The 27,448-nt window shown below is 45.0% G+C and overlaps 1 protein-coding gene across 1 annotated transcript in view; it reads left to right on the top strand.

Annotated features, from left to right (window-relative positions):
* The window catches only part of LOC140394259 (netrin-3-like), a 381,075-nt gene extending 354,247 nt beyond the window's left edge, over nucleotides 1-26,828 (top strand). Inside the window, exons 6-7 of the mRNA XM_072481304.1 lie at nucleotides 17,859-17,933; nucleotides 25,850-26,828. Coding sequence (XP_072337405.1) covers nucleotides 17,859-17,933; nucleotides 25,850-26,181 — 407 coding nt within the window. The 3' untranslated portion in view covers nucleotides 26,182-26,828. The remainder of the gene's footprint in view (nucleotides 1-17,858; nucleotides 17,934-25,849) is intronic.
* The last annotated feature ends 620 nt before the right edge of the window (nucleotides 26,829-27,448 follow it).

Below are 27,448 nucleotides of genomic sequence, written 5' to 3'. Positions count from 1 at the left end.
TAGTGGGGGGTTGGGATCAGCACCAGCGGGACAGTGGGGAATTGTATTACACATTAAACACCCTTGTGCACAACCAGTATGATGCCTCTTTCACTTCCTTCGCAATGCGAGCCAACCCAGCACCCTGGAGTGTTGTGGCACATACCTTGGGAGGATCGGAAATGGGAGTGGGGGGGGGGGGGGGTGACAGACCAGGCCACGGCCTGAGTGAATCGGGTGGGTATGAGGGGCTCCCTGGCCTTCCAGGCTTACTGGACCCCTGCCGCTGCCATGTGTTCTGCAGCCTCCGGCTGGTCCTCAGGTTCCTTCCTGGCCTGGGTGTCTGGGTGTTGGCTGCTGCGTGTGTGGTGTTGCCTCCCACAATATTCAAGCACAGTATCCAGGCATCGTGGTCTGATTGGGATGCTAGGCAATGACTCCCACATCCTACATGGCCTGCCGACCCACAGGAATCCACTTAGGTTGTGTAAAGTTCTCACTTAACCACGATTGCCAATTCCCTTTCAGTGCTAGTCCTCAGCCGCATGGCCAGAGGCCTCGGCAGTCGGTGGGGGTTATGGGTGGTCATCGAGGCAGGAGGGCAGAGACAAGGGTTGTCCCCGGAACGAGTTAACACAATCCAGGGTTTGGCATGGTGGTGCCGTGAGCTGTTGCCCGCATGGTTGCCCCCCCAGTGTCCCCCCCACCCTCCCATGGTAACCCACCCCCGGCCGAGTGTCCCCCACCCCCTGCCGAGCACTGGGGTGACAAGCCCATGCCCCCGGTCTTTTTGCCTGTGAGCAAAGATGGCTCATCACCTCCTTGGCTCCCTACAGAAGCCAGGTTCACTTTTTTAACAAGTGAGGACTAATCGGCACCAGTGTGACCACTTGCTGGAGAGGCCGATGAATTACAGCAGGCCGTAGGATAAGGGGTGGCTCCTATTAATTGTAAGTAAATGGGGCTTAAGTGGTGTTAATTGGTTTCTCGCCTCGCTACGGAGAGATCCCAATTTCGCCTATGGGAGCAAACCGATTGCATCGCAAACGGTTTGGCGCCTGGCACGGTTCCCTTTTTTGGCCTCTTCTGCAATTCCTACAGTGCAGAAGGAGGCCGTTCAGCCCATCAAGTCTGCACCGGCTCTTGGAAAGAGCACCCTACCCAAGCCCATACCTGAACCCTATCCCCGTAACCTAGTAACCCCACCAATCATTTTGGACACGAAGGGCAATTTATCATGGCCAATCCACCTAATCTGCACATCTTTGGACTGTGGGAGGAAACGGGAACACCCGGAGGAAACCCACGTAGACACTGGGAGAACGTGCAGACTCCACGCAGACAGTGACTCTAGCTAGGAATTGAACCTGGGATCCTGGAGCTGTGAAGCAACTGTGCTAACCACTGTGCTACCCTACTGTGCTACAATGCTGCCCTCGTTTCGCTTGAGCGAGAGTGTAACGAGGCCGGAGAATCGTGCCCACAGTTAGGTCACAGTCCAGCCATGATCTCATTGAATTGCAGAGCACTACATGGGCTACAGCAAATCAAGAAGGCAGCTCATGACCAGTTTCTCAAGTACGAAGTCTTACAACACCAAGTTAAAGTCCAACAGGTTTGTTTCGATGTCACTAGCTTTCGGAGCGCTGCTCCTTCCTCAGGTGAAAGGAAGGACTGTGCCCACCCCAGTCCAACGCCGGCATCTCCACATCACAGTTTCTCAAGTGTTATTGATTCTGCCAGCAATGCCTACATCCCATGAATGAATATAAATAAAATGCTTGAGGGTTTAAATGGCCTATCCCATTTCTATATTTTTGTTGACCTCACCTCACCCTACCAGTGCACCACTGCTTCCCAGTGCAGCATGTGACATTGTACAGGATGCGCCAGAAGTGGCCAGCACAAGGACCGCTTCAGAGCCCAATCTCATGGCCGTGGTGTTTTTGCATGCTTGAATATTGCAACCAGGTGCATCTGTGTTTGCAGGGGCGCCTGTACTCTCCCACTAAAGCAGAGTGCACTGATCGGCTCTGATTCATTTTCAACCTCCCAGTTTTACATCTGTTTATGGTGGCTGTGAGCCAGAGAGACATAGCTCAGATAAAGTATTAAAATATGCTGTTTTTGGAACTGTGACTCAGGCAATTCTTGGCAGGGTGCACATTAACCCCAGTCCTTGCACCTGAATAAATTATGCAAATTATAAATAGTTGAACAATAGCTTTTTGGTTCACTTGTCAGTGATGCCCCATTTGGAACTAACACTTCACTGTGTTTTCTGTTGCTCTCTCCCTCGGTCTCCTTTTCATTCTGCCTTTCACTACCACTCCTTCTTTCTCTGCCAATCTCGCTGCCCATCCCACTTCCAAATCACCCCTCTTGCCCATGCTCCCTGCATCTCTCGCTACCTTTTTTTTGCCTGTTTCTTTCTCACTCTTTATTTTACATTCTACAGTTAGATTCTGTGTACAATTTTTGGGGCCCATTGTAGGAGGATTTTGAAATCCAGAATGAGTGCAAAGTGTAGCTTCATCAAGCTGATGCCAACAATAGGAAACATAGTGTAAGGAGTGAATTCCGATATTGAGACAATTTCTACTGATGCAGCAAAGGCTGCAAAGTAAAGATTTAATTAAAGTTTTAATATAGTGATGGTTTTTGACAGTTCCACTGGTTCCACTCTGAGTGACGAAGAGAATGGTGGAGAGATCAGGAGAAGTTGTTTTACGCAGCAGGTAGTTGTCGAGCACACATGGTGTGGCAGAGCCTATTTCATCTGTCCCTTTAAAACTGGATATATATAGCTCTTTCTCTTTGGTACTCTCACTTACATTATCACTACCTATTTTTTCTCTCTCCACATTTACTCTCTTTCATTCTTTCTCTCCATGTTACCTCATTTTTTCCATATTATCTCTCATTCGCTTGTCTTGTTCTGTTTTACTTTTTGTCTCTTACTCTCTCTTCTTTCCTACCAATACAACAATATTTTGGGGTATAGATATGGCCAATGACTCTCTGAATCTCCAATCAAAACTTCCTACTTCCCCAACCCACAAGCATGGTGTGTTGTTCAGTGCTTCGTCAGTACATTGAGTGTCAATCATAAAACCTCCAAGGAAATGTATTCCTCTTTCCCAAAGCCCAAGAACATTGAACTTATTATTTGTTGATGGGGTGTGAATGTCACAGGCAAGGCCAGCATTTATTGCCCATTCCTAATTGCCTTTGAGAAAGTGGTGTGGCACAACCACAGTGATCTTAGGGAGTAGTTCTAGGATTTTGACCCAATGACAGTGAAGGAATGTGATATAATTTCAAGTTAGGATGGTGTGTGACTTCGAGGGGAACTTGCAGGTGGTGGTGATCCCAGGTGTCTGCTGCCCATGTCCTTCTGCGTGGTTGAGTTCACGGGTTTGGGACCTGTCATCAAAGAAACTTGTAGATACTATATTCTGGCGGTGTGTTGGTGGTGGAGAGAGTGAATGTTTAAGCTTGTGGTTGGGGTTCCAGTCAGAAAGGCTGCTTTGTCTGAGGTGATGTTGTGGCACACCCATCCAAGCAAATGGAGAATACTTTATCAAATTCCTGATTTGCACTTTGTAGTTGGTAGACAAGCTTCAAAGAGACAGGAAATGAGTTACATGCTGCAGAATTTCCCACCTTTGACCTGCCCTTGTGACCACTGTATTCATGTGGTTAATCCAGTTAAATTTCTGCTCTGGTGCAGTGATGGTATTGCCGTTGAATGTTAAGGGTGCTGGTCATTTGCCTGGAACTTGTGTAGCACAAATGTGACTTGCCATTTGCAGCCCAAACTCGAATCGGAGGAGCCAAATATCATGCAATCCTCAGTGAATACCCCTGCTTCTGCCCTTGTGATGAAGGGAAGGTCATTGATGAAGCAAATGAAGATGTCTTGGCCTGGGACATTACCCTGAGGAACTCCTGCAGTGCTGACCTGGGACTGGTATGATTTGCCTGCGGCAACCACAATCGCCTCGCTTTGCCCTACATCTGACTCCTTACACTGTAGAGTTTTGACCCCTGATTCCAGTTGATTTCAGGGATCCTGGATGCCAGACTGAGCCAATTGTTGCCTTGATGCCAAGGGCAGTCAAGGTCCAGTACCAAGTGGTCCTGGGGAAACCCAGACTGTGTATTGGTGAGCAGGTTATTGCTGTTTAAGTGCTGTTTGGTGGAACTGACAATAACACCTGCCATCACTTTACTGATGATTGAGAGTAGACTGATGGAGTGGAAATTGGCCAGACTGGATTTTCCGGCTTTGTTCAGGACATACCTGGGAAATTGCTCACATTGTCAGGTAGAAGCTGTGTTAAATTGGGTATGTAATTAGGTAAGGGATGAAAGTTAGATAACCTTTCTGACTGGAGGGAAGCACAAAGTGGAGTCCTTGGGGTCAGTGTTAGAATCATTGCTTTACTTGAGTTTTTTTAAAATAACATGGGCTTGGGTAAGGGGAGTACTATTTTGAAGTCGATGATACAAAACTTGGCAATATAGTAAATAATGAGCATGATACCTACAGACTTCAGGAGGACAATCAGTTTTGTGAAACGTACAGGCAAGTGCTATTTAATACTGATGTGTGAAGAAGCACTTTAAGAGGAACGACATGGGGAGGCAGTATAATCTTAAGTGGTACTATTTTGAGATAGACATGCAATAACAGAAGGACCTGGGATGCATATTCACAAAACTTTTAAGGTGGCAATGCAAATAAATAACCAGATTTAATGAATTCAAATTGTCACCTAGTCATAGTGAGAATTGGACTTACCACCTCTGGATAGTTCATCTAGCAGATTGACCAGTATTGAAGTTCACATATTGGCCACTTGGTGACTCTGTGAACCACATAATTCTTCTTTCAACCCTTGACACCATCTTGATTTATTTTCCAAGTGATTTCCCAGGTAGCTACAAAAATGTCAAAGTACAAATTTGAAATTGTGGATTAAAGGTTCTTTACTACTAGTGAAGGAGTTGGTACAGAAGCCCCAAACTCAAAAATGGCACCTTTGGCACTTCCTCGGTTTCTGGTCTGGCCTGGATGGTGTTGCATGCTGGGAAGACTGCTAGCATGTGAGTGCCTTGCATATATCAGAACTTTCCATTCTGCCTGTTTGACACATGGTTTATAAACTTGGAACACAGGTCCAGTGAACACCTGTGTTCTCACTCACATGCTCAACTGGAAGAGGAACTCCTCCATGCCCGCCAAATAGCACTATTTAAAGTGACAGGTATCCAACTTGAAGTGCTTTTGACTTCTGTTATGGCAAAGTTTGTGGAAGTACTTGGGAGTTTTTTTTAAAGAGATGTTGTGCTGAGTTGCTGGATTTTTCAGACAGTATTGCTGCATCTATGCAGGGGCGGCAAAGGTTCTGGTAATCTGTCCACACAAAGATCCTATTATGTATGGAGCTATTTTTGCTATGCCTCGGCATTCGTATTTACTGTAGAGGAAGCGGTCAGCTCGACAGCCATCATAAGGAAACTCAATTACTAATCAAAGACCGGGGCTCACCTGAATTAAAATAAGAAAAACAACAGTAGTTCAGAAAATAAAGACACAAAAGAGTGACGAATCTCCAGGACCAAATGGTCTCTATTCGGGAACTTTAAAGGAAGTAGATGGAAATATTGCAAATGCCTGAACTTCTTCTTCAGTTTTCTTCTGGAAGGCAGATCTAACCCACAGTGCCACAACCTCCACCATGGATTGGGTAAGGTGGCATTCCCAAATCCACCCAGCCAGAACAGGGATTGATCCCAATGCTGTTAGCACGAATCTGATCCTCACAGACTATGCAGCCAACTGCCCCCAACCCCCAAGGAGTCCAAGTTGCTGTGGCAACATACACGAATGTTGTAGTCCTGGAGCTATGAATAGTGATTTAGAAACCATTGTGTTTAAGAGAGCCAGGCAGTCATTAAGAGGCAAAGACTACCTTTACAAGCTGGGCTGCCATTATGAGGGCCGTGTTTGCTGGGACATGTGTTCACCTCACCAGGTATTGGGCTTCCTGTTAAATATCTAGCCATCCAACAATGTGGGTTCTGAATGCTATAATCAGGCAAATGAGAAGGTACCAGGAAGTTTGCATGTTGTTCGTCCCAATGGAATAAGGCATGGGTCATTCACAAATTCAGGCCCCTACACCCAAAAATTGCAGGAAACAATCTCTACAACTAATTCTAAATAATATTAAAGTTCTGAATGTGTTTTTAATCTTACTCCTCTCCAAGATTATAGTGTTACGTATGCGGAATAGAACTGGTATAAAAGCACAGTCATCCAAAGTGAGCCTGCACTCTGATCCATCAAATATCTTTTGGGCTAGAGAGGAGATAAACTGGGAAATAGGAATGTGTTTACAATAGATGAGCACAGGTACTGATGGTGATGTTAGCAACAATTAAATAGACTCCTTCCAGAAGAATAGCCAAAGGTGTTGTCATTTGTGGAATGGAACTTTGAAAAATGGTGATGGTTGTAATGATGTTGATTACAGTGCATCTCTGTTAAGGAAGTCTGTATGCTAACAGAATGCCTTTATAAACTATTTGTAACTATATACATATATACAGTCAAAGGTTCACCAAGGAGATATTCCATATCTAGATCTTAACACATCTTTGGCCAACACCACACTGACCCTCGGTCTGGATCATGTGTCTTCCTACATCACTGTGTGGGCTGTACTGTACTGAGTCCCATATTAACCCTGTATTTACTCGACGCTTATACTACCCCCCCCCCCCCCCCCCCAGTCATTATCCAATGGATATAGAGTTACATTACTTTACTTCAAGTCTTAAATTATTAAAAGTCTTTACATTTATCTAGTGGTTAATGCTATTTTGACATTATTGCTATTAGCATTAACAACATTCTCACTATCACCCCCCTCCCCCCTTTAGTAGTTAGAGGTTCAGGCGATCTGGAGACCTTATAACCCTTCCACATCTTGTTTACTGTTCTGCCAGAAGAGTGGCAGGATCTGTTGTTTCTGTCTCTTTTGCTGGTTTGGATGTTGGACTGGGTGTGCTTTCATTCTTTTCTTCCATTGCTTTATGTTGATTCACACCTGGTCAGTTTGGCTGTTGCATTGATCCATGGATGCTGTTGCTCTCAATCATTTCCCAAGGGGTGGATGAACACATATTCATCTCCTTGGTGTTGCTCTTTCTTCTCTCTCCATCTGAACCATCCTGATACTGTCTGAGGCTGACGAACAGCATTCCTGTAGCAAGTAGAAGGTTTAGTGATACTCACCTCTGTGCTTTGTTGCCAATAGTGGGAGACTGGTACCAGGTTGCAGCATCCCTTGTGGTTCTGACATGCTGGCTGGAAGCTGCAGTGTATGCACAGTGGTTGCTGTGCTGACCAGCTGTACCATTGTTATAGTTGGAGGTAGGAGCTTCTCAAGAGTGCTGATCATTCTCTGGTACCACTTTAATTGGAGGCATTGTGGTATTCTTGTGGGAGAAAGGTTGGTTGGAGGTGAGAGTGACTGCCTTTGATACCAAGTCTACATTTGACCGAGCGTGACATCAAGGACCTCGAGCAAAACTAGAGTCAATGGGAATCCGAGGGAAATCTCTCCGCTGGTTGGAGTCCTATCCAGCAGAAAGGAAGATGGTTCTGCTTGTTGGAGGTCAATTATCTCAATCCTAGGACATCACTGCAGGTGTTCCTCTGGGTAGTGTCCTAGGCCTAACCATCCTCAGCTGCTTCATCAATGACCTTCCTTCCATAATAAGGTCAGAAATGGGGAGGTTCACAGATGACTGCACAATGTTCAGCACAATTCACAACTCCTAAGACACTGAATCTGTCCATATCCACAAAACATGGGCAATATCCAGGCTTGGGCTGACACGTAACATTCACATCACACAAGTATCAGGCAATGACCATCTCCAACAAAAGAGCATCTAACCATCGTCCCTTGACATTCAATGGCATTACCATCACTGAATCCCCCATTATCAACATCCTGGGGATTGCCATTGAGCAGAAACTGAATTGGGCCAGCCATATATACGGTGGCTACAAGAGCAGCCAAGGGACTAGGAATTATGTGGAGAGTAACTCACCTCCTGATTCCTCAAAGCCTGCCCACCATCTACAAGGCACAAGACAGGAGTGTGATGTAACACTCTCCAATTGCCTGGATGAATGCAGCTTCAACAGCACTCAAGAAGCTTGACACCATCCAGGACAAAGCAGCTCACTTGATTGGCACCCCTTCCACAAACATTCACTCTCTCCACCACCGACGCACAGTAGCAGCAGTGTGTATCATCTACAAGATGCACTGCAGGAACTCACCAAGACTGTTTAGACAGCACCTTCCAAACACACAAGCACTATCACTTAGAAGAACAAAGCCAGCAGATGCATGGGAATACCACCACCTGGAAATTCCCCTCCAACCCATTCACCAACCTATCTTGTAAATATGTCACTGTTTCTTCACTGTTCCTGGGTCGAAATCCTGGAATTCCCTTCCTGACAGCACTGTTGGTGTTCCTAAACCACATGGACTGCAGCGGTTCAAGGAGGCAGCCCACCACCATCATTTGAGGGGGTGAATTATATCCAAAGCTTCCACATACCAGCAAGAAAGGAGCACAGGCAGCATGGTGGCGCAGTGGTTAGCACTGCTGCCTCATGGCACAGAGATCCCAGGTTTGATCCTGGCTCTAAGTCACTGTCCATTTGGAGTTTGCTCATTCTCCCTGTGTTTGCATGGGTTTCGCCCCCACAACCCAAAGATGTGCAGGGTAGGTGGATTGGCCATGCTAAATTGACCCTTAATTGGAAAAAATGAATTGGGTACTCTAAATTTATAAAAAGAAAGGAGCACAGACCCTGATTGCTATTTACCCTCTTCTCATCCATATCCATCAGTTTCATCTCCTTACTGTATCCCTCAAATGTACCCACCTCTTAAATCCTGCCTAATATATAAAGAATACCATCTCCACATTTTCAATCTTTAGTCCATTTACATTTGTGGAACAGAATATTGTTTCCCTTTTTGCAACAACAGATTGGAATCTATAATTCATGTTAATGGTTTATAAAATGCCCCAAATTAGTTAGTTTTTGGACTGTATATCCCTATTCTCTTGATTTATAATTGGGCTATATTTAAACATTGCCTCATTATCTTTGCTGCAAACCATTTCTTCAATCTGACATTGGATAAATTCTCCTCTAATTCCAACCCCACACTTTAACAGCAAACTGTTTTGGCCATCTAATCACCTCAAAATTGCTGTATTTGATTAACTCAATTACTCCATCACGCCTACTTTTGATGCCCTCATCCACAGTAGAACTTTCACTATCTCCTATCCCCACCATTTCATTTAGTACAGCATCCATCTCAGCTCCTTGAAGTTCATTGGCTGCAAATTTGGCATGCAATGAGTTCAGCAATTGGTTACAGATGTCATTGTCCACAGCAAGTTCCTCCAGGCCTCACTCTCTGCTGCCAAAACTAACGGCTCTTTGAGGAATATCTTGCAAAACAATTGGCAGCTTCATTTCCCCATGATTGACTGTTCCTTTAAATTCCTCTTGTCTGCCCCTCCACTCTCTAATGACAAATGTCAGGAACTCATGGATTTGCTCATCACCAAGGTTACAAATATCTGTTCCCCTTCCCCTGCTTCCCCTTGTCCATATGTCAATTTTCCCCTTGTCCCATCTGCCTTTATTGACTTCCTCCCCTATCCCTTCTCTGCTTTTTCAAAATCATTCTGTCCATGAGACTAGCTGAGGGAGCTTTACTCTGTATCAAAGCCCATGCTAAATCTGTACTGGGAGTGTTTGAGATGATCCGTGTCGAGAGAGCTTTGTTCTGTATCTAACCTGTGTTGTATCTGCCCTGGGAGTGTTTAATGGGACAATGTAGAGGAAGCTTTACTCTGTATCTAACCTGTGTTGTATCTGCCCTGGGTGTGATTGATGTGGACAGTGTAGAGGAAGCTTTACTCTGTATCTAACCCTGTGCTATACCTGCCCTGGGAGTATTTGATGTGGACAGTGTAGAGGGAGCTTTGCTCTGCATCTAACCCATGCTGTGTCTACCTTGGAAGTATTTAATGGGACTGTGTAGAGAGAGCTCTACTCTGTATCTAAGCTATGCTGTACTTGCCCTGGGAGTGTTTAATGGAACAGTGTAGAGGGAGCTTTCCTCTGTACCTAAGCTATGCTGTGCCTACCTACAGAATGTTTGACAGAGGCACTAATTGCAAAATGTTCAATGCTTAACTCTGACATCACTCACCCTCCCCTACAGAAAGATTAAATATTTGAAAATCCTGTAAGCTGGCTATCTTTTTAAATACGGAGAAATCAACATGTTTGCTGAGCATAAAGCAAAAGAAAGACTGATTTTGTACGAGTGCTTTGCATACAGTGTGAGTTTGGCTACAAAGCACAAAGCCATCATTCACAGAGCTTTTTCCGGGCAGATATGGTGAGCAGGTGTACCTCAGGAATGTAGGCATGACATACCCTTCAGTAATAACAATAGTCTATGCCAAAATATACTCAGACATTGGGTAACATTTCCCTGGGGCATGAACAAAACTTGTAGCACATTTACAGAAATACACCTGCTGGACACAAAGGAAATGAACAACCGGGTGGAGACTGTCCTGGTGTAAGAAAGTCCTCAGATCCTGACTCGCTGTTAGCTGGTTGGTATGCCTGATGTAACTATTGAAACATAAAAGTTTACAGAACAGAAGGAGGCTATTTGACCCATTGTGTCTGTTTTACCTCTTTGCTCAAGTATCCAAAACCAACCCTGCATCCTTTTCTTGACCCAGACCACTGTATCTTCTGATTCTCAAACTTGTCCGATTTTCTCTTATAACTTGCAATAGTCCTTCACTCAACCACTCCCTATAGCAGAACTTTCCCTATTACAACAAACCTCTGAAAAATATTTTTTTCCAAACTCTTCTCCTCATTCTCAGCAACAATTTTGAGTTTCTAGTTCAATGCTGCACACATCCATTGCTCCACACCACCTTACTTTTCCGTCTCTTTATTACAGACATCACAGCATCCCCTTGGCTAAAGTCGTAAAATAAATTATTTCACAAACTAACCATTCCATCCCAATTTAATCCAATAATGTTTCCAGTAATACATATAATATGCAACTAGCCACCCTTACACATTCCCGGAGAGCTTGTTTTGCAGGTTTCTTTGCCTCTCCTAGTGTTCCTAAGCATGTTGCCCAGTGGCTGCAGCATGGCTGGTGAAGGCCATTGGCTTCTAATCATGGAGAGGGCAGATGGCTTTTCACACACCCTTGAGCAACACTGAGCCTTGCGGACCTGGATTCAGATCTCAGAATGGGCTGTTGCAGTCTGGGCTGACAGGCAACTGCAAGGGCATTGGTAAAATGCTGGTGGTGGAAACGCAAATGCTGCCACCCTGAATGAGGACAGCAGGTTTGTACTCTACAGATTGAAGAGCATTCCCAGGAGGCAGCAAAGATTACTGCACAAAGTTTTCAGTTTGAGCATAGGTTACTAGACTGTTGGGGAGGCACGGTGGCACAGTGGTTAACACTGCTGCGTCACAGTGCCAGGGACCCGGGTTCAATTCCGGCCTTGGATGACTGTCTGTGTGGAGTTTGCACTTTCCCCCATGTCTGTGTGGGTTTCCTCCTGGTGCTCCCGTTTCCTCCCACAGTCCAAAGATCTGCGGGTTAGGTTTATTGGCCATGCTAAATTACCTGTAGTGTCCAAAAGTTAGGTGGGGTTATGGGGTTACATGGATAGGGTGGGGGAGTGGACCTAGTCAGAGGGTTGGTGTAGACCTGATGGGCCAAATGGCCCCTCTCTGCACTGTAAGGATTCTATGATTGTATGAGATCCTGAACATCCCTTAAGAAATGGTATCTGCAGCCATGATGGCAGAAGTCTGATCTGCTTCTGCCTGTGCTGAAAGTGAAAGCTGAGACATAGGCCACCGGACACTACATCAAGACTGGATCATTGAGTACTGCCATGAAATTTGCCACCATTTCCTCACTGGTAATGATGGGCTCCAAGCTTTTCATGAAGTCTTGTGCCAAGTTGGAATTAGGCTCCTCCATATTCCTTGACAGTGTCAACAAGCTGTATGGCAGATCCGCCAGTGCATCAAGCACTGTGTGCCTACCCATCAACATTCTCCTGTACACTGCACTGTCAAAGCTTTCATCTGAGTTCTGTACAGCAGAGCTTGCCTGCAATCTTGCCTCCTAGGGAGCTGTCATGTGCTCTGTCCTTTGCCTCAGCCTTGCTGCAGCCCACCCATAAATGCTGACTCAAATCATATTGCACCTCTATGCAACCCACCAAAGTGTGCACAGTTCCAGGATCTGAGTTGGTGGTGAGTGCCACCTCACTGACAGAGCTTTTTTTAAGCTGTCTGCTCGTGCTCGCACTCTTAATTATAAGGGGAGGCAGGAGTGTAATGGTATTGTCACTGGACTAGTATTTCAGAGACGCAGGATAATGCTCTGGGGACCTAGATTTGAATCCCATCACGGCAGATGGTGAAATTTGAATTGAATAAAAATCTGGAATTAAAAGCCAAGTAATAAGCATGAAACCATTGTCGTAAAAACCCATCCCAGAAGGAAATCTGCTCTCCTTACCTGGTCTGGCCTACATGTGACTTCAGATCTACAGCAATGTGGTTGATTCTTAAAATGCCACCTCAAGGAAAATTAGGGATGGGCAAATCATTCTGGCTCAGCCAGAAACACCCACATCCCATGAAGCAATTTTAAAGAAAGCTGGCCAGGTGGTATCTTGTTGGAAGGTTGTGGTGAAGGAGGGGGGTTGAGTAGAAAGCAAGAGGAAATGGTCACACCATCTGCAGCTTGCACTTTATACCAGTTATAAGATGAGGATGAATGGGATTTAAGAAGATACATAAAGCAGGAACCTGGATGTTCTCGTCCACACCATTGCACTGACGGGCAAATAATTTTCAGCACCCATAAATGGACAAAGGGATTGTGATGAGAGATTATCCAATGCCCTATTCAAGTAACAAACTTTGTGCAGAGGTCCAAGGTTTATAGGGGGTGAGCACAAATCTGAGTGAGTTTGCACCTCTTAAAATTAAGATGCATTTTGGCTGCATAGCTGGAAGTATGTGGAAGCTGTGGACCTCTTGGGGCGCAGTGGGTAGCGACCCTACCTCTGACCCAGAATCTCTGAGTTCAAGCCCAATCTCAGACTCAATGGGAAATGAAGGTGCATTCATACGTGATCAAAACAGGTTGAGTATTAACTTATAAATCTTTCCAACATATGGCAGTGGCAGATGGTAAGAGTGGGAGATTCCTAGTCATCCATGTGATGGAAATAAATGGAATCCTCTAATATCACTATTCAGAGCTCAGGCTACAACATGCATGTAAAAATGTATGTTGTCACAGCAATTCTGATTCTTGGGAAGCTGGTTAGCTCAGTTGGCAAGACCGCCAGTGTCAATTAAATTGGTGCGAACAGCATACGGTTCCATCACTGTTCTGTGAGGTGGATTTGGAACCTGCCTTCTTGCCCGAGCCATGGTGGCAATCACATTGCTGTGGATCAGACCTGCCTTTGGGCAGAGAACTGAAGAGAAAGCTGTGAGGTATAGTTGTGAGGCTTTCAACATCGGCAAATGTGTGCAAGTATGATGGAGTATATGAATGTTAGGCACCAGTCCTGATTTCTAAAGATTGTTGATGGTTGAGTGATTGGGGTGTGGTGCATTGCACAGAGTGTAAGATTGGTGATGCACTGGGTAGGAAATGCATTCACTGACCTTGACAATTCTTGTGAGGTTATTCACAGAATTTACAATGCAGAAGGAGGCCATTCGGCCCATCGAGTCTGCACCGGCCCTTGGAAAGAGCACCCCACCTAAGCCCACACCCCCACCCTACCCCCACACTTCCTCCTATCCCCGTAACCCCACCTTACCTTTTTTTTGGGGGGGACACTAAGGGCAATTTATCATGGCCAATCCACCTACCCCTGCACATCTTTGGACAGTGGGAGGAAACCGGAGCACCCGGAGGAAACCCACGCAGACACGGGGAGAATGTGCAAACTCCACACAGACAGTGACCCAAGCCGGGAATCGAACCTGGGTCCCTGGCGCTGTGAAGCCATTGTGCTAACCACTATGCTACCCTGCTGCCCGTATTGAACATTGCAGTCACGTTGTAAGGGCCAGACTTCTTGCATTGATCTCATCGGCTGTCTGCTCCCATTCCTTTTTCAGTGTTCACCTAGACAGCCTCTTAACCATCTGTGTCTCCTTCCTATCTTCACCACGAAGGCCACCAGCAGGGCAGCCAAGAACCTGGGAGCTAGAGACCTGTGGCCTGCTGCTCCATTTCTCAGCTTTCTTTCTGCTCACAAAGCCTCTCGTAGGCACTTCCCACCCTTTCGCCAGCCAGAAATCACCCTAAACATAAGAAGTGCAGCTTTGCTAAGCAGCGTGCTCAGCTCGCATGAACTTCAGACCCCTGCATGAAGTTTGTGTGCTGCCGACATCACTTCGCTGGGGCATTGGGTAATCTCTCATCACAATCTCTGTGTTCGCTTATGGGTTTTATCCTATTTTAACTCCTTTATTCATACTACAATCCCTTTGTAATAAAAACTAACATACCATTTGCTTTTCTAATCGCTTGCTGTACCATAACATTAATTTTTGTGATTTGTGTATAAGGATAGAAGAACTCTGTAAATAAAAATATTCTTCTTTTGCATTTTTCCTACCAAAGTGAATAACCTCAGACTTTCCTCCATTATACTCCATTTGCCACCTTTTTGTCCATTCAGGTAGGCTGTCTATATCTCTTTGTAGCCTCTTGTTTTACTCACAACTTCCACTTCCACCTAGCTTTGTATCATGAGCAAACTTGGACACATTACTGTCTCTTCAACTGAGACATTGATATGGATTGTAAATATTTTATTGGAAATAAATAAACCTGGAAACGAGAGGTTGGAGGAAAATTAATTCCATCAGAAACTAATAGTAACTTTCTGAACTACTGCTGGTATCTAATGATAATACTGTTAACATTCAAGGTTTCCCTCATAATCCACAGTAATTCAATAACTCACTGATAGTCTATATGCTACTGGTAGTAATATGTGTAGTACTCTATAACTAGTAGAAATTTTATAAACCATTGATATTCACTCTGAATTCACAGCCAGAATCTCCTTGTACTGGGTGGGGTGTGTTCAGGCATTCAGTCAATGCCACATTTAACATGGTCTCTCTCCTTGAACTCTGGCTAGGACTCCTGTTGCATGTGAAGGTGAGTCTGAACTTGGGTCTTAGTGCCCCATCATTCCATTGTTAATCATCAGCAAAGTGATGGAAGCTGTCTGCAACAGTGCTAATAAGTGATACTTACTTAGTAATAAGTTCCACCAAGGGCACTCGACTCCAGACCTCATTACAGCCTTGACCCAAAAATGGACAAAAGAGCTGACTCCCAGAGGTGAAGAACCGTCCTTGACATCAAGGCAGCATTTGGCTGCGTGTGGCACCCATAACCCCGAGTAAAATTGAAGTCAATGTGCATCAATGGGAAAACTCTCCATGTACTGGAGCCATATCTGGCAGGAAGATGGTTGTGGTTATTGGAGACCAATCATCCCAGTTCCAGGATATCACTGCAGGAGTTTCTTAGGGTGGTGTACTCGGTCCACCCATCTTCAGCTGCTTCATCAATCAACTTCCCTCCATCAAAAAGTCAGAAATGGGGATGTTCACTGAGTTCAGTTTCATTTGGAACTCCTCAGATAATGAAGCAGGCCATTCCCACATGCAGAAAGACTTTAACAATGTTCAGGCTTGAGCTGATAAGTTGCAAGTAACAGTTGTGCCACACAAGCGGCAGGCAATGCCCATTTCAAACAGAAAAGATTCAACGGCCTTTCAACATCCTGGGGTTTATCATTGACCATAAACTGAACTAGAACTGCCCTATAAATATTGTGGCTACAAGAGTAGTTCAGAGGCTGGGAATTCTGCAGTGAGCACCCCTCCTCCTGACTCAACAAAGCCCATCCACCAATTACAAGGCACAAATCAGGAGTGTAATAGAATGCTCTCCAATCGCCTGGGTGAGTGCAGCTCCAATAACACTCAAGAGGCTTGACACCATCCAGGACAAAGCAGCTCACTTGAGGGCAGCATATCCACCACATTAAAAATGCACCCTCTTCACCCGTAGCCTGATTGCAGTGTATACTATCTATCAGATGCACCAATGTTCTTTGGACAGCACCCTCTAAACCCGTGACTTCTACCACACAGAACTAAAGGACATCAGATGCATGGGATCCTGACTTGGAACAATATCACCTCCCCTTCAGTATAATTAAATCAAAATTGTGGAACTCCTTTCCTAACAGCACTCTGGGTTAACCGACACAACATGGACTGCAGCGGTTCAAGAAGATAGCTCACCACCACCTTCTTGAGGAGACTTAGGGAAGGGCAATAAATTCTGGCCTAGCCAATGATGCTTACATTCTGTGAATGAATAATTTTGAAAACCCTTTTTGCAGGAGTCAGGGTTGCTTCAGGCCCACATTCCTATTGTGGGAACGCAATGTGCGATCCAATCGATAACACGGATTATTATTTTTTAATTGCAAAGAAAATAATATATGGTATTGAGAATCATTATGCTATTTTTTCCTCTCCTTTATTTCAGTTAGGAAACAACTGGTAATACTCTCTGATGGCTTCCTTGGTGTTAGTTATTTCCACTATTCGGTTCTGTGCATGCTGATTGCATTGAGATTGTAATCTGTCACAATTTATTTCATTTTTTCGAGGTTAGAGTGTAAATCAGCCAGCATTCCTATACCTCATTACAAGTCAGGTTTCTCTGTTGAAAAGTGTGAGTATGGAGGCTGGAGAGAGACTTACCCTGAAACATTTATTATCAGGCTTAGATAAGAATAGAAACTATAGTGAGGACCAAGGAATGTGTGCAGCACCCATGAGACCAGACCCCAGCACTCGTAATCTGTACCCTATCACCTAGAACGGAGGAGACCGATATTAAAAAGCGAAAGGAAGCTTTGGAAGATAAAGTGCTTCACACAGCATTGTCAATAGCAGGGCTCTTATTCCAGCAGCACAGTACAAGAACATTGAACCCAAATTGGGTTCAGCTGAAAGATGTAGCAGCGGCACCTCACACCACATCAGAAGTCTGCAGCCTTACAAGCAGTGAAAGAAGGGAACTGTCCAGGTATCAATCACCCGCTCTCTTTTCACCAGGCAACATTGAGCTTATTAATGACAAATTATGAGTGAAAGGTCCAGTAATTAATGCTGAACAAAGCTTGGCAAACTGTGCATTGCCTGTAATGTGAATAAGCCACACAAATACCTTCAGGCTCAGTGCAGCTGCCTCTAACAAAAGGTGCATTTATAGGATGCAGTGTGTGCCAGTAAAACTGCGAGTTCTTTTTGGAAGGGAAATAATAATAGCAAATAGTTTTTTTAAAAATCTCTGAAGAATAATTAGAAATAAATGATTATTTGTTGGCTGTAACACAAGGTGTGGAGAGCTGCAACTTTTAATCTGCTTTTAATGGAAGGTTCAGCAAGAGGATTTTAAACACTTCATGATATTAGAGTAAAGTGAATGGAGCAAAGATTCAAGAACATGGGATACGGGACTATGGGAGTCTAAGACATGTCACTGACATATGGAGAATGTGGTCTAGTTCATTGGATTACCCTGATATACATATTCCTTTTATCTCCTTCCCAGACTGTGAATCCTACTGCAAACCTGTGAAAGGAAACCTGAAGATCAACATGAAAAAATACTGCAAGAAAGACTATGGTAAACTACATATCATTTCACACACTGCTGCTCCATGTTAGTTCCAAATAATGTTCAAATCAAGGCTTGCTCTGAGTAACGTTACGACACTAACCCTGCAATTGTTCAGTGATGCATCTTGATCAGACCTAACAGTTCCCCAGTGATGAACATCGATGATAAAAATATCTTTAAACTAATGATAGAATAAAGACTAATCAGAGTCATTTTTGACCAACCTTAATGAACTCCTTAAAAAAATAACAGCAAAAGTAGACAATGATAATGTAGGAGATGTAATCTATATGTCTTTTCAAAAGGCCTTCAGTAAGTTACCAGACAGTAGACTCATGTCTAAGATCAGAACATGTAAAGTCAGGGGACAAATATTAGAATGAAGAAAATATCAACAAGCCGACTACAAATGAAAAAATAGGGGTTAATGGTAGTTACTTCGACAAGCAAAAGATGGGAAGTTGACTTCCAATAGGATCAATGCTAGGACAACTGTTATTCACGCTTATGTAAATAAATTGGATTCATGAATAGGAAGTACAATTTTATAATTTGTGAACCACACAAAATTGGCCTGGGGTAGGAATACTTAAAGCAGAGGAAGACTGCGACAAAATACAATACCTGTGGAAAATTGCCTCATGTGGGGAAAAGCACTGAAAATTGATCTCTTAACTACCTGTTAGTAATCCTTTAACTATCTAAATTGGCTTCTCATCGCAGATGTGCAGGTTGCCTGCATCAAACCCAGCCAGCCCCTGGGAAAAGCAGACAGAGAAAGGAACTTGTTAGCAAACTAGCCTATTTGTCCCTGAATTTGCTTTCCAAACCTCTCCTCCAAATTAATCTCCAAGCTCCTTGGAATACTCTCCCCTCACCCCACCAATTTATCCATTTTGAAGCTGAGTCATTTTAGGTACCTGATGGAAAAACACTTGGAGGGATATGCAGATAGAGTGGGGGATTGCAACTGATAGGATTGTTCCACAGTGAGTTGGCATGTACTTAATTGGCCTGCACGACCTTCTTCTTTGCTATAAATGACTCTCTCTCTTAAAACATGTTATTAAACTTACAGAATAATTTGCAAATGAACTTCAATACAGGTAAGTATGAGCTGGGGAAATTTGGTCGGGACAAGTAAGGAGGCCACATAGTTCTTGTATAATACGAGTCAAAATAGGCAAGAGGAGAAGTGGGACCTGGGGGTGCAGATTCAAATATTTAAAAAGTGATGCAGGTTAATAAGGCTGTAAAATGCAAACAAAACACTAGGGGCGCGAATCTCCGGCCGCGTTGTGCTCTCGCTTGAGCGCAACGCGGCTGGGGAATGCCAGGAGAGGCCTATAGCTAGCCTCCAGACAGGCTCCTCACCACCCAGGATTTCCCGAAATCCCACGAGACGTCGGAGTCGGAACCCGCCCCAAATGGGCAGGACTGAATGACACTCACGGAAGTAGGTCGTAAACCTACTTATGACCTACCCATGATTCCTCGGCCTCCCCAAAGAGGCTGCAACTGGGGGTCTCCCGGGCCACCGGAGACCAAGGGTGGTCAGGGTAAGTGCAGGGTGGCTCCCTGACCTTCCCCCTGGAACGTGGGCACCATGGCACTGCCAACCCAGCAGGAGCACTAACTGAGTGCCAGGATGGCAGTCAAGGGTGCCTGAGTGCCAGGGTGGCACTGCCAAGGGCAGGGGACAAAAGGGGCCATGCCCATGAAATGAGGGTGGAGGGGGAGTTTGAAAGGTGGGGGAGTGCAGGGCAGGTAAGTATAATAACAGTAATCTTTATTATCACAAGAAGGCTTACATTAACACTGCAATGAAGCTACTGTGAAAATCCCCTGGTCACCACACTCTGGCGCCAGTTTGGGTGCACAGAGGGAGAATTCAGAATGTCCAAATCACCTAATAGCATGTCTTTCGGGACTTGTGGGAGGAAACCAGAGAACCCGGAGGGAACCCACACAGACACAGGGAGAACGTGCAGACTCCGCACAGACAGTGACCCAAGTCGGGAATTGAACCTGGGACCCTGGTGCTGTGAAGCCATAGTGCTAACCACTATGCTACCATGCCACCCTGAGTAGCACTATGCTACCGTGCTGACCTCTGGGAGGTTGGGTGGGTGATGGGTGGGGGAAGTAGAAGGAAGGGGCTGCTGTAAGGGGGCTTTGCGGGGGTGGGGGGGGTGCTGAAGAGGGTGACCTTCAGGGACCCCATTGTGTGGTGTCCTCACTTGGAGGTGTGTGGGGTAATGTCCATGTGTGTGGAGGGTGATATTGCCCATGGGTGGGGGACCTGGTATGAAACTGGCCCAGTCGGGCAGCACAGTAGCATAGTGGTTAGCCCTGTGGCTTCACAGCGCCAGGGTCCCAGGTTCAATTCCCTGCTGGGTCAATGTGCAGAGTCTGCACGTTCTCCCCGTGTCTGCGTGTGTTTCCTCCGGGAGCTCCGGTTTCCTTCCACTGTCCAAAGACGTGCAGGTTAGGTGGATTGGCCATGCTAAATTGCCCTTCATGTCCAAAAAGGTTCGGAGGGGTTATTGGGTTAGGGGAATGGGTGGAAGTGAGGGCTTAAGTGGATCGGTGCAGACTCAGTGGGCAGAATGGCCTCCTTCTGCACTGTATGTTCTATGTTCTATGTCTGTTTAATTATCATTCCTGAGACCCACTTGGCGCCATCACTGAAGATTTGAATATAAACTGCTGACACCTTATCCGAACTGTCTGGTCTGCATCCGCCTGTCTGGGCAATACCCCTACTGCTCCTGTCCATGGCGTATTTTCCCACCAATGTCTGGGAACATGAGGCTGAGACAAGTCCGGAGTCTGCAGTCCATTAAAAGTTCTGCCAGTGCTACACTGGTCACGGCATGTGGGTGGTATGGTAACAAAATAAAAATCAGGCCAGACGTGTACCCTGCTGGGTCACTGTCTGTGCGGAGTCTGCATGTTTTCCCCGTGCCTGCATAGGTTTCCTCCGGGTGCTCCGGTTTTCTCCCACAGTCCAAAGACGTGCAGGTTAGGTGGATTGGCCATGATAAATTGCCCTTAGTGTCCAAAAAGAAAAATGTTAGAAGGGCTTATTGGGTTACGGGGATAGGGTGGAAGTGAGGGCTTAAGTGGGTCGGTGCAAACTCGATGGGCCAAATGGCCTCCTTCTGCACTGTATGTTCTATGTTCTTATGTTCTATGTACCGAGAGACCTCGAGGACAGCTTCTTCAAACATCTTTTAAAAGTTTGCACTGCCCTTTCAGCCAGCCCGTTCGAGGCTGGACCGTCCGGGGCCGTGCCGCACTCCATTTAGAAACAGAGAAAAAATAGGAGCAGAAGGAGGCCATTTGGCCCTTCGTGGCTGATCATCCAACTCAATAGCCTAATCCCACTTTCCCCCATATCCATTGTTCCCCTTTGCCCTCAGTGCCAAATCTAACTGCTTCTTGAAATCATATAATGTTTTGGACTCAACTACTTCCTGTGTTAATGAATTTCACAGGCTCACCACTCTTTGGGTGAAGACATTTCTCCTTATCTCTGTCCTAAATGGTCTAACCCGTATCCTCAGACCGTGGCTCCTGGTTCTGGACACACCCACCATCGGGAACATCCTTCCTGCATCTACCCTATCTAATCCGTTAGAATTTGATAGGTTTCTATGAGATCCCCCCTCATTCTTCTGAACTCCAGCGAATGCAATCCTTTTTTTTTAAATTTAGTGCACCTAATTAATTTCTTCCAATAAAAGGGCAATTTAGCATGGCCAATCTACCTACCCTGCACATCTTTTGGTTGTGGGGGCGAAACCCATGCAAACACGGGGAGAATGTGCAAACCTCACACGGACAGTGATCCAGTGTCGGATCGAACCTGGGACCTCGGCGATGTGAGGCAGCAATGCTAACCGTAAAGCATGATGTGGCGGACCTTGGACAATAAATTATCTATTTGCATCCACTCACGTATTTGGGCCTCTGTGACTGGCAACATATCCATGAAGTTCAGTGTGGCTACAACTTTGTCGGGGGGTTGGGGGGGGGGGGGGGGGGGGGGGGTTGGTGCTTGTATCGGCAGCAGAAGCCTACTCAATGCATCTGCCTTTGCAATCTGAGTGCGCGGACGATGCTCAAACGTATATTCATGTTCCATCAATAAGAGGGCCCATCTCTGGGTCCAAGCCAATGCAATACATTGGATAGCCTTGTCCTCCTTGAAGAGTCCCAGCACTGGTTTGTGGTCCATCAGTATCGTAAAATGGCATCTGTACACGTACTGTTGGAACTTTTTGATTTTGTAAATTACGGCCACTCCTGTTTCAATTTGTGCATGGTTTTGTTCTATCTTGGCCAGGGTTCTGAAGATGAATGCAATTGGCCATTCTCTGCTGTCATCCATGCAGTGTGATAATACAGCGGCAATGCCATATGGTGAGGCGTCGTATGTAACTACCAGCGGTTTGGCAAGCACGAAGTGTGTTAGTAGGCCGAATGAAGTCAATTGCCATTTTACTTGAGCAAACGCCTCTTCCTGTGGTGCTCTCCATGCCAATTCCTGGGGGGGGGTTTCAGTAGGAAGTGCATGGGAGCTAATAAGGTTGCGGGTCCAAGAAAGAGTTTTCCATAATAATTCAGGAGCCCCAGAAACGAGCGCAGCTCAGTAGTGTTCTCCAGGGCCTGTTAAATTGCTCGCACCTTCTCTTCCACAGGTGTAGTCCATCCCGGTCTACGCGGTACCCCAGGTAAATGATCTCACTGGCATGGAAGATGGACTTTTCTTGTTTGAGCCTGACACTCATCTCTGAACAGCAGAGGAGAACCTCGACCAAGTTGCTCAAGTGTTCTCGTTCCATTATACCCGTGACCAATATGTCATCCACATTAACCGCCACATGTGTCAGCCCCCATATTGTCTGGACTCAGGGTTTAATTCCAATTGGAGATATGTGTGGCTCATATCAAGCTTTTTAAACAAATGGCCTACAGCCAATTTCGCATACAGATCTTTGATTCGCAGCATCAGATATTTGTTCAATCGGAGAGGCAGTGGTGTAGTGGTATTGTCACTGGACTAGTAATCCAGAGACTAAAGATTTTCCCAATGACAAGTGTAAGGCTAACTATAGCCCATAGAAACCTATAGTTTTCTGTTTTTGTTACCCTGCTTTCCTCAATAGTGGTATTTCATTTGCAGCTTTTCAACCTGGGCCCTTTTCACAATCTAGGGAATTTTGGCACATCACAACCATTGCATCCACTATCTGTGTAGCCACTTCTTTTCAGTAAGAAGTCTTACAACACCAGGTTGAAGTCCAACAGGTTTGTTTGGAGTCACTAGCTTTCGCAGCGCAGTTCCTTCATCTTTTAAGACCTGAGGGTGCAGGTTATCAGGTCCATGGGATTCATTAGATTTTAGTCCCCATTAGTTCTCCAAGTACTTTTTTTTGGTGGTGGTGATTGTTTTAAGATCTCCCAACCTCCATGCCAACCCCCACCCTCCTACTTTTGCCTTAGTTTTCTGCTATTATTGGGATCCTTTTATTGTCTTCTACTGTGAAGAAAGACTTTTCAAATTATTTATTTAAAGTCTCTGTCATTCCCTTGATGTCCATGATTTTGAAGAGTGTAGATAAGCAAAGAGTGTTGTGTCAATATTTAAAAATTCTTAAAGGTGGCTGGGCAAGTTGATAATGTGGCCAAAATGCATTGATGTCACGCAGGTTTATAAATTGAATAGAATATAAAAGCAAAGACAACATGCTAGAACTTTATAAATTACTGGTTAGGCCACCGATAGAGCATTGTGAACAAGCCACGAAAAAGCAGCCCACTTGATTAGCATCCCATCCACCACTTAAAACATCCACACCCAAAGTGTGTACCATCTGCAAGATACACTGCAGCAACTCACCAAGGCTTCTTCGACAGCACCTTCCAAACCCATGATCTCTACCACCTAGGGTAGGAGATGCATAGAAAACTACATCCTGCAGGTTCCTCTCCAAGCTACACACCATCCTGACTTGGATCGATATCGTTGTTCTTTCACTGTCATTGGACCAAAATCCTAGCACTCCCTCCCAAACAGCACTGTGGGTGTAATGACACCACATGGACTGCAGAGGTTTAAAAAGGTGGCTCACCAACATTTCTCAAGGGCAATTAGGGTTCGGTGCTAAATGCTGGCATAGCCACTGATGCCCACACACTGTGGTAGAATAAAATAATTCTGGGCACCGCACTTAAGATGTTACAGTCTTAGAACAGTACAGGGGGGCTTAACAGGATGTCCCCAGAGATTTCAGTTATAAGATGTTGAAAACGATGATGAGAGGTTTTGATAAAGTCAATAGAGAAAAAAATATTCCCTCTGGCAAGAGGGTCAATATCAGAGGTTTAAGATTCAAAATCATTCAAAAAGATATAGTAGAGAAATGTTTTTTTCAGTTGTTGAGGCTGGTGTGCTGGACCAGAAAATGTGGTGGAAGCTAATTTCATAATTGGAGTTGCATTGGCACTTGAGGATGAGGGCTATAGACGAAATGCTGGGGTGTGGCACAAAGGATGAGTGCATTTTTAAAGAATCAGCACAGGCCAATCGTGATAGGCTAAATGTTCTCTTTCTGTGATACAAATTTCTATGATTTGGAACTGAGAAGTTATAACTATTGAGAACAGGTTGGGGCTCTCTCTTCTAAAGAAAAGAGGTGATGTGGTAGAGGTCGTACAACTGAGACTGTAGAGAGGACTTTAAACTAATTAGTGAGGCTGAGGGAAGCATCAGGTGAGGGGAACTTTCGTGAGTGAAAGGACAATAATTCAGGAAAGCAATATGGGTAATGATAACCGTAGGAACATAGAAAATAGGAGGTAGAGAAGGTCATTCGGCCCTTCGAGCCATGACCATGGCTGATTTTCTATCTCACCGCCATGCTCCCATGCTCTCCCCAAACGCCATGACCCTTTTCAAGTCTAGAACAGGAAGAGACAGAGCATACTAACATATCAGGGGGGCACGGTAGCATAGTGGGTAGCACAGTTATTTTGCAGCTCCAGGGTCCCAGGTTCAATACCTGGCTTGCGTCACTGTCTGTGCGGAGTTTGCACTTTCTCCCCGTGTGTGCGTGGGTTTCCTCCGGGTGCTCCGCTTTCCTCCCACAGTCTAAAAATGTACAGGTTAGGTGGATTGGCCATGCTAAATTGCCCTTCGTGTCCAAAAAGGTTGGGTGGGGTTACTGGGTTACAGGGATAGGGTGGGGGTGTGGGCTTTGGTAGGGTGCTCTGTCCAAGGGCCAGTGCAGTCTTGCTGGGGCCGAATAGCCTCCTGCACTGTAAATTCTATGATTCTATGATCAGTACACCAGCATATAGTCATGATAGGGAAACATGGGAAAACCACATAATTAAAGGCTCTTAATCTTAGTGCAAGCAGTGGTTGTGACAAGATGGATGAATTGATGGCACAAATAGAAATAAATAGGTATGATCCGATACCCATTAGCTTATTCTCTCCCAGATCAATATCCTATCGCAGAGTGATAATTAGAGCCTGTGATTCTCCACAGTGATGGGATATATTTCCCTATTCCTGGTTTAGGAATGTTGTCACACACCAGCTGAGAACAAAGTTGTGTATGTACCTTTTACCAACTGGCAATTCAGCAGCTGCAGGCCAGCGCTCAAGATGTAATAAGAAGGCTTTCGACAGATGGTGCCAGTTAGTTCAAAAATAGAAAATTAATGAGGATCTCGAAAGAATTCTTACTCGTATCTAAAGATTTTTTTTTTGCCAGAAAACAGGCCAGAGTTTTTCTGAAGCGTTTTTTGAATGCTGGTGAAGAGGTGCTAATGATTGTCAGATGCCTTAAAATTCTCGACTGTGACGGAACTGAAAGCAAACTAACTTCTCTGTTATCCTTTTCCAGCGGTTCAGGTTAATGTTCTCGATATGGAGACAGTGAGTGAATGGGCAAAGTTCACCGTGAATATTGTGTCAGTCTATCGGAGCAGAGATGAGAAGATTAAACGGGCAGACCAGTTCCTGTGGATTAATATGAAAGATTTGGCATGCAAATGCCCCAAGATCCAAATTACCAAAAAGTATCTCGTGATGGGGAACACTGACAGCGTGTCTGAGAGGCTTGGAGGCCTTGTGGCTGATAAGAACAGCCTTGTCATTCAGTGGCGGGATGTGTGGACAAGAAGACTTCGGAAATTCCAACGCAAAGAGAAAAAAGGGAAATGTGGGAAAGCCTGATCGACTCGTTCAGAAATAAAACTCTGTGAGAAGCATCATGGGCCACAATGTAAATACACTTTGGGTTCAAAATATTTACCTTTCAGAACAGGCTGAAGGGCGTTAGACTGTAAGGAGGGAACTAGATACAGGAAACAACATGATATTCAACTTAACACATTACACAAGTTGTTGGTTGAATATGCTCTTCAGATTGCTTATCCTTTTCTAAATGTGGTCATGAGTTTCTTTCTCTGGGGTGAAGGTCAGGCCGCTACAGAAGCTTTGTTGCCTGATCGCAGAGCCCAGGTAGTATCTGACAGAAGGACATTTTCACCATGTCCTACCTATTGGTTGGCTGGCTATCCTCTTTAAGGTCCGCCATACCTCTGTTTTTGCCTGTTATGACTAACATATGAGACAAAATGTGGTGGTCTATGTAAGCCTGACAGCTGTGCTGAACACAGAGTGTAAATATGGACAGGTTCCAGGACTTTTATAAACAGACAAAGCATTTGGCATGCAGCAAGTTATCTGTTAACATTGTGTATTTCGAACTGTGATTTGAAAATATCCAATTTCAATTAGATTTTACAAAGCACGTTAGTATTGTAAAACTTTCTGTCTGACACACAACCTTTCAGCCTAATAAAACATTTCCTTTTCAATTTTCCCTTGATCACTTTGCCAGAGAAACTGTAATAGCAATGCTCAACATACCTTACCCTCCCATATACCCTCCTCAACCTCGAATATACTGTACCCTCACATATACTCTCCTCACCTTCCAAATACTGTACCCTCCCATATACCCTCCACACCTCCAATATACTGTACCATCCAATATACCCTCCTCACTCTTCAAATACTGTACCCTCCCATATACCCTCCTCAACTTCCAACATACTGTACCTTCCCATATACCCTCCTCAACCTCCAATATACTGTACCATTCAATATACCCTCCTCACTCTCCAAATACTGTATCATCGAATATACCCTCCTTACCCTCCAGATACTGTACCATCCAATATACCCTTCTCACTCTCCAAATACTGTACCATCGAATATACCTTCCTCAACCTCCAATATACTGTACCATTCAATATACCCTCCTCACCCTCCCATATGCCCTCCTCAACCTCCAATATACTTTACCCTCTCATATACCCTCCTCAACCTCCAATATACTGTATCATTCTGTATCAGGGGCTGTTTAGCACAGGGCTAAATCTCTGGCTTTGAAAGCAGACCCAAGGCAGCCAGCAGCACGGTTCAATTCCCGTAA

This window comes from Scyliorhinus torazame, chromosome 17 (assembly GCF_047496885.1).
Source record: "Scyliorhinus torazame isolate Kashiwa2021f chromosome 17, sScyTor2.1, whole genome shotgun sequence".
Classification (NCBI taxonomy): Eukaryota; Metazoa; Chordata; class Chondrichthyes; order Carcharhiniformes; family Scyliorhinidae; genus Scyliorhinus; species Scyliorhinus torazame.
The sequence above is the reverse complement of the archived record's forward strand: the minus strand, read 5'-3'. Positions and strand labels throughout refer to the sequence as shown.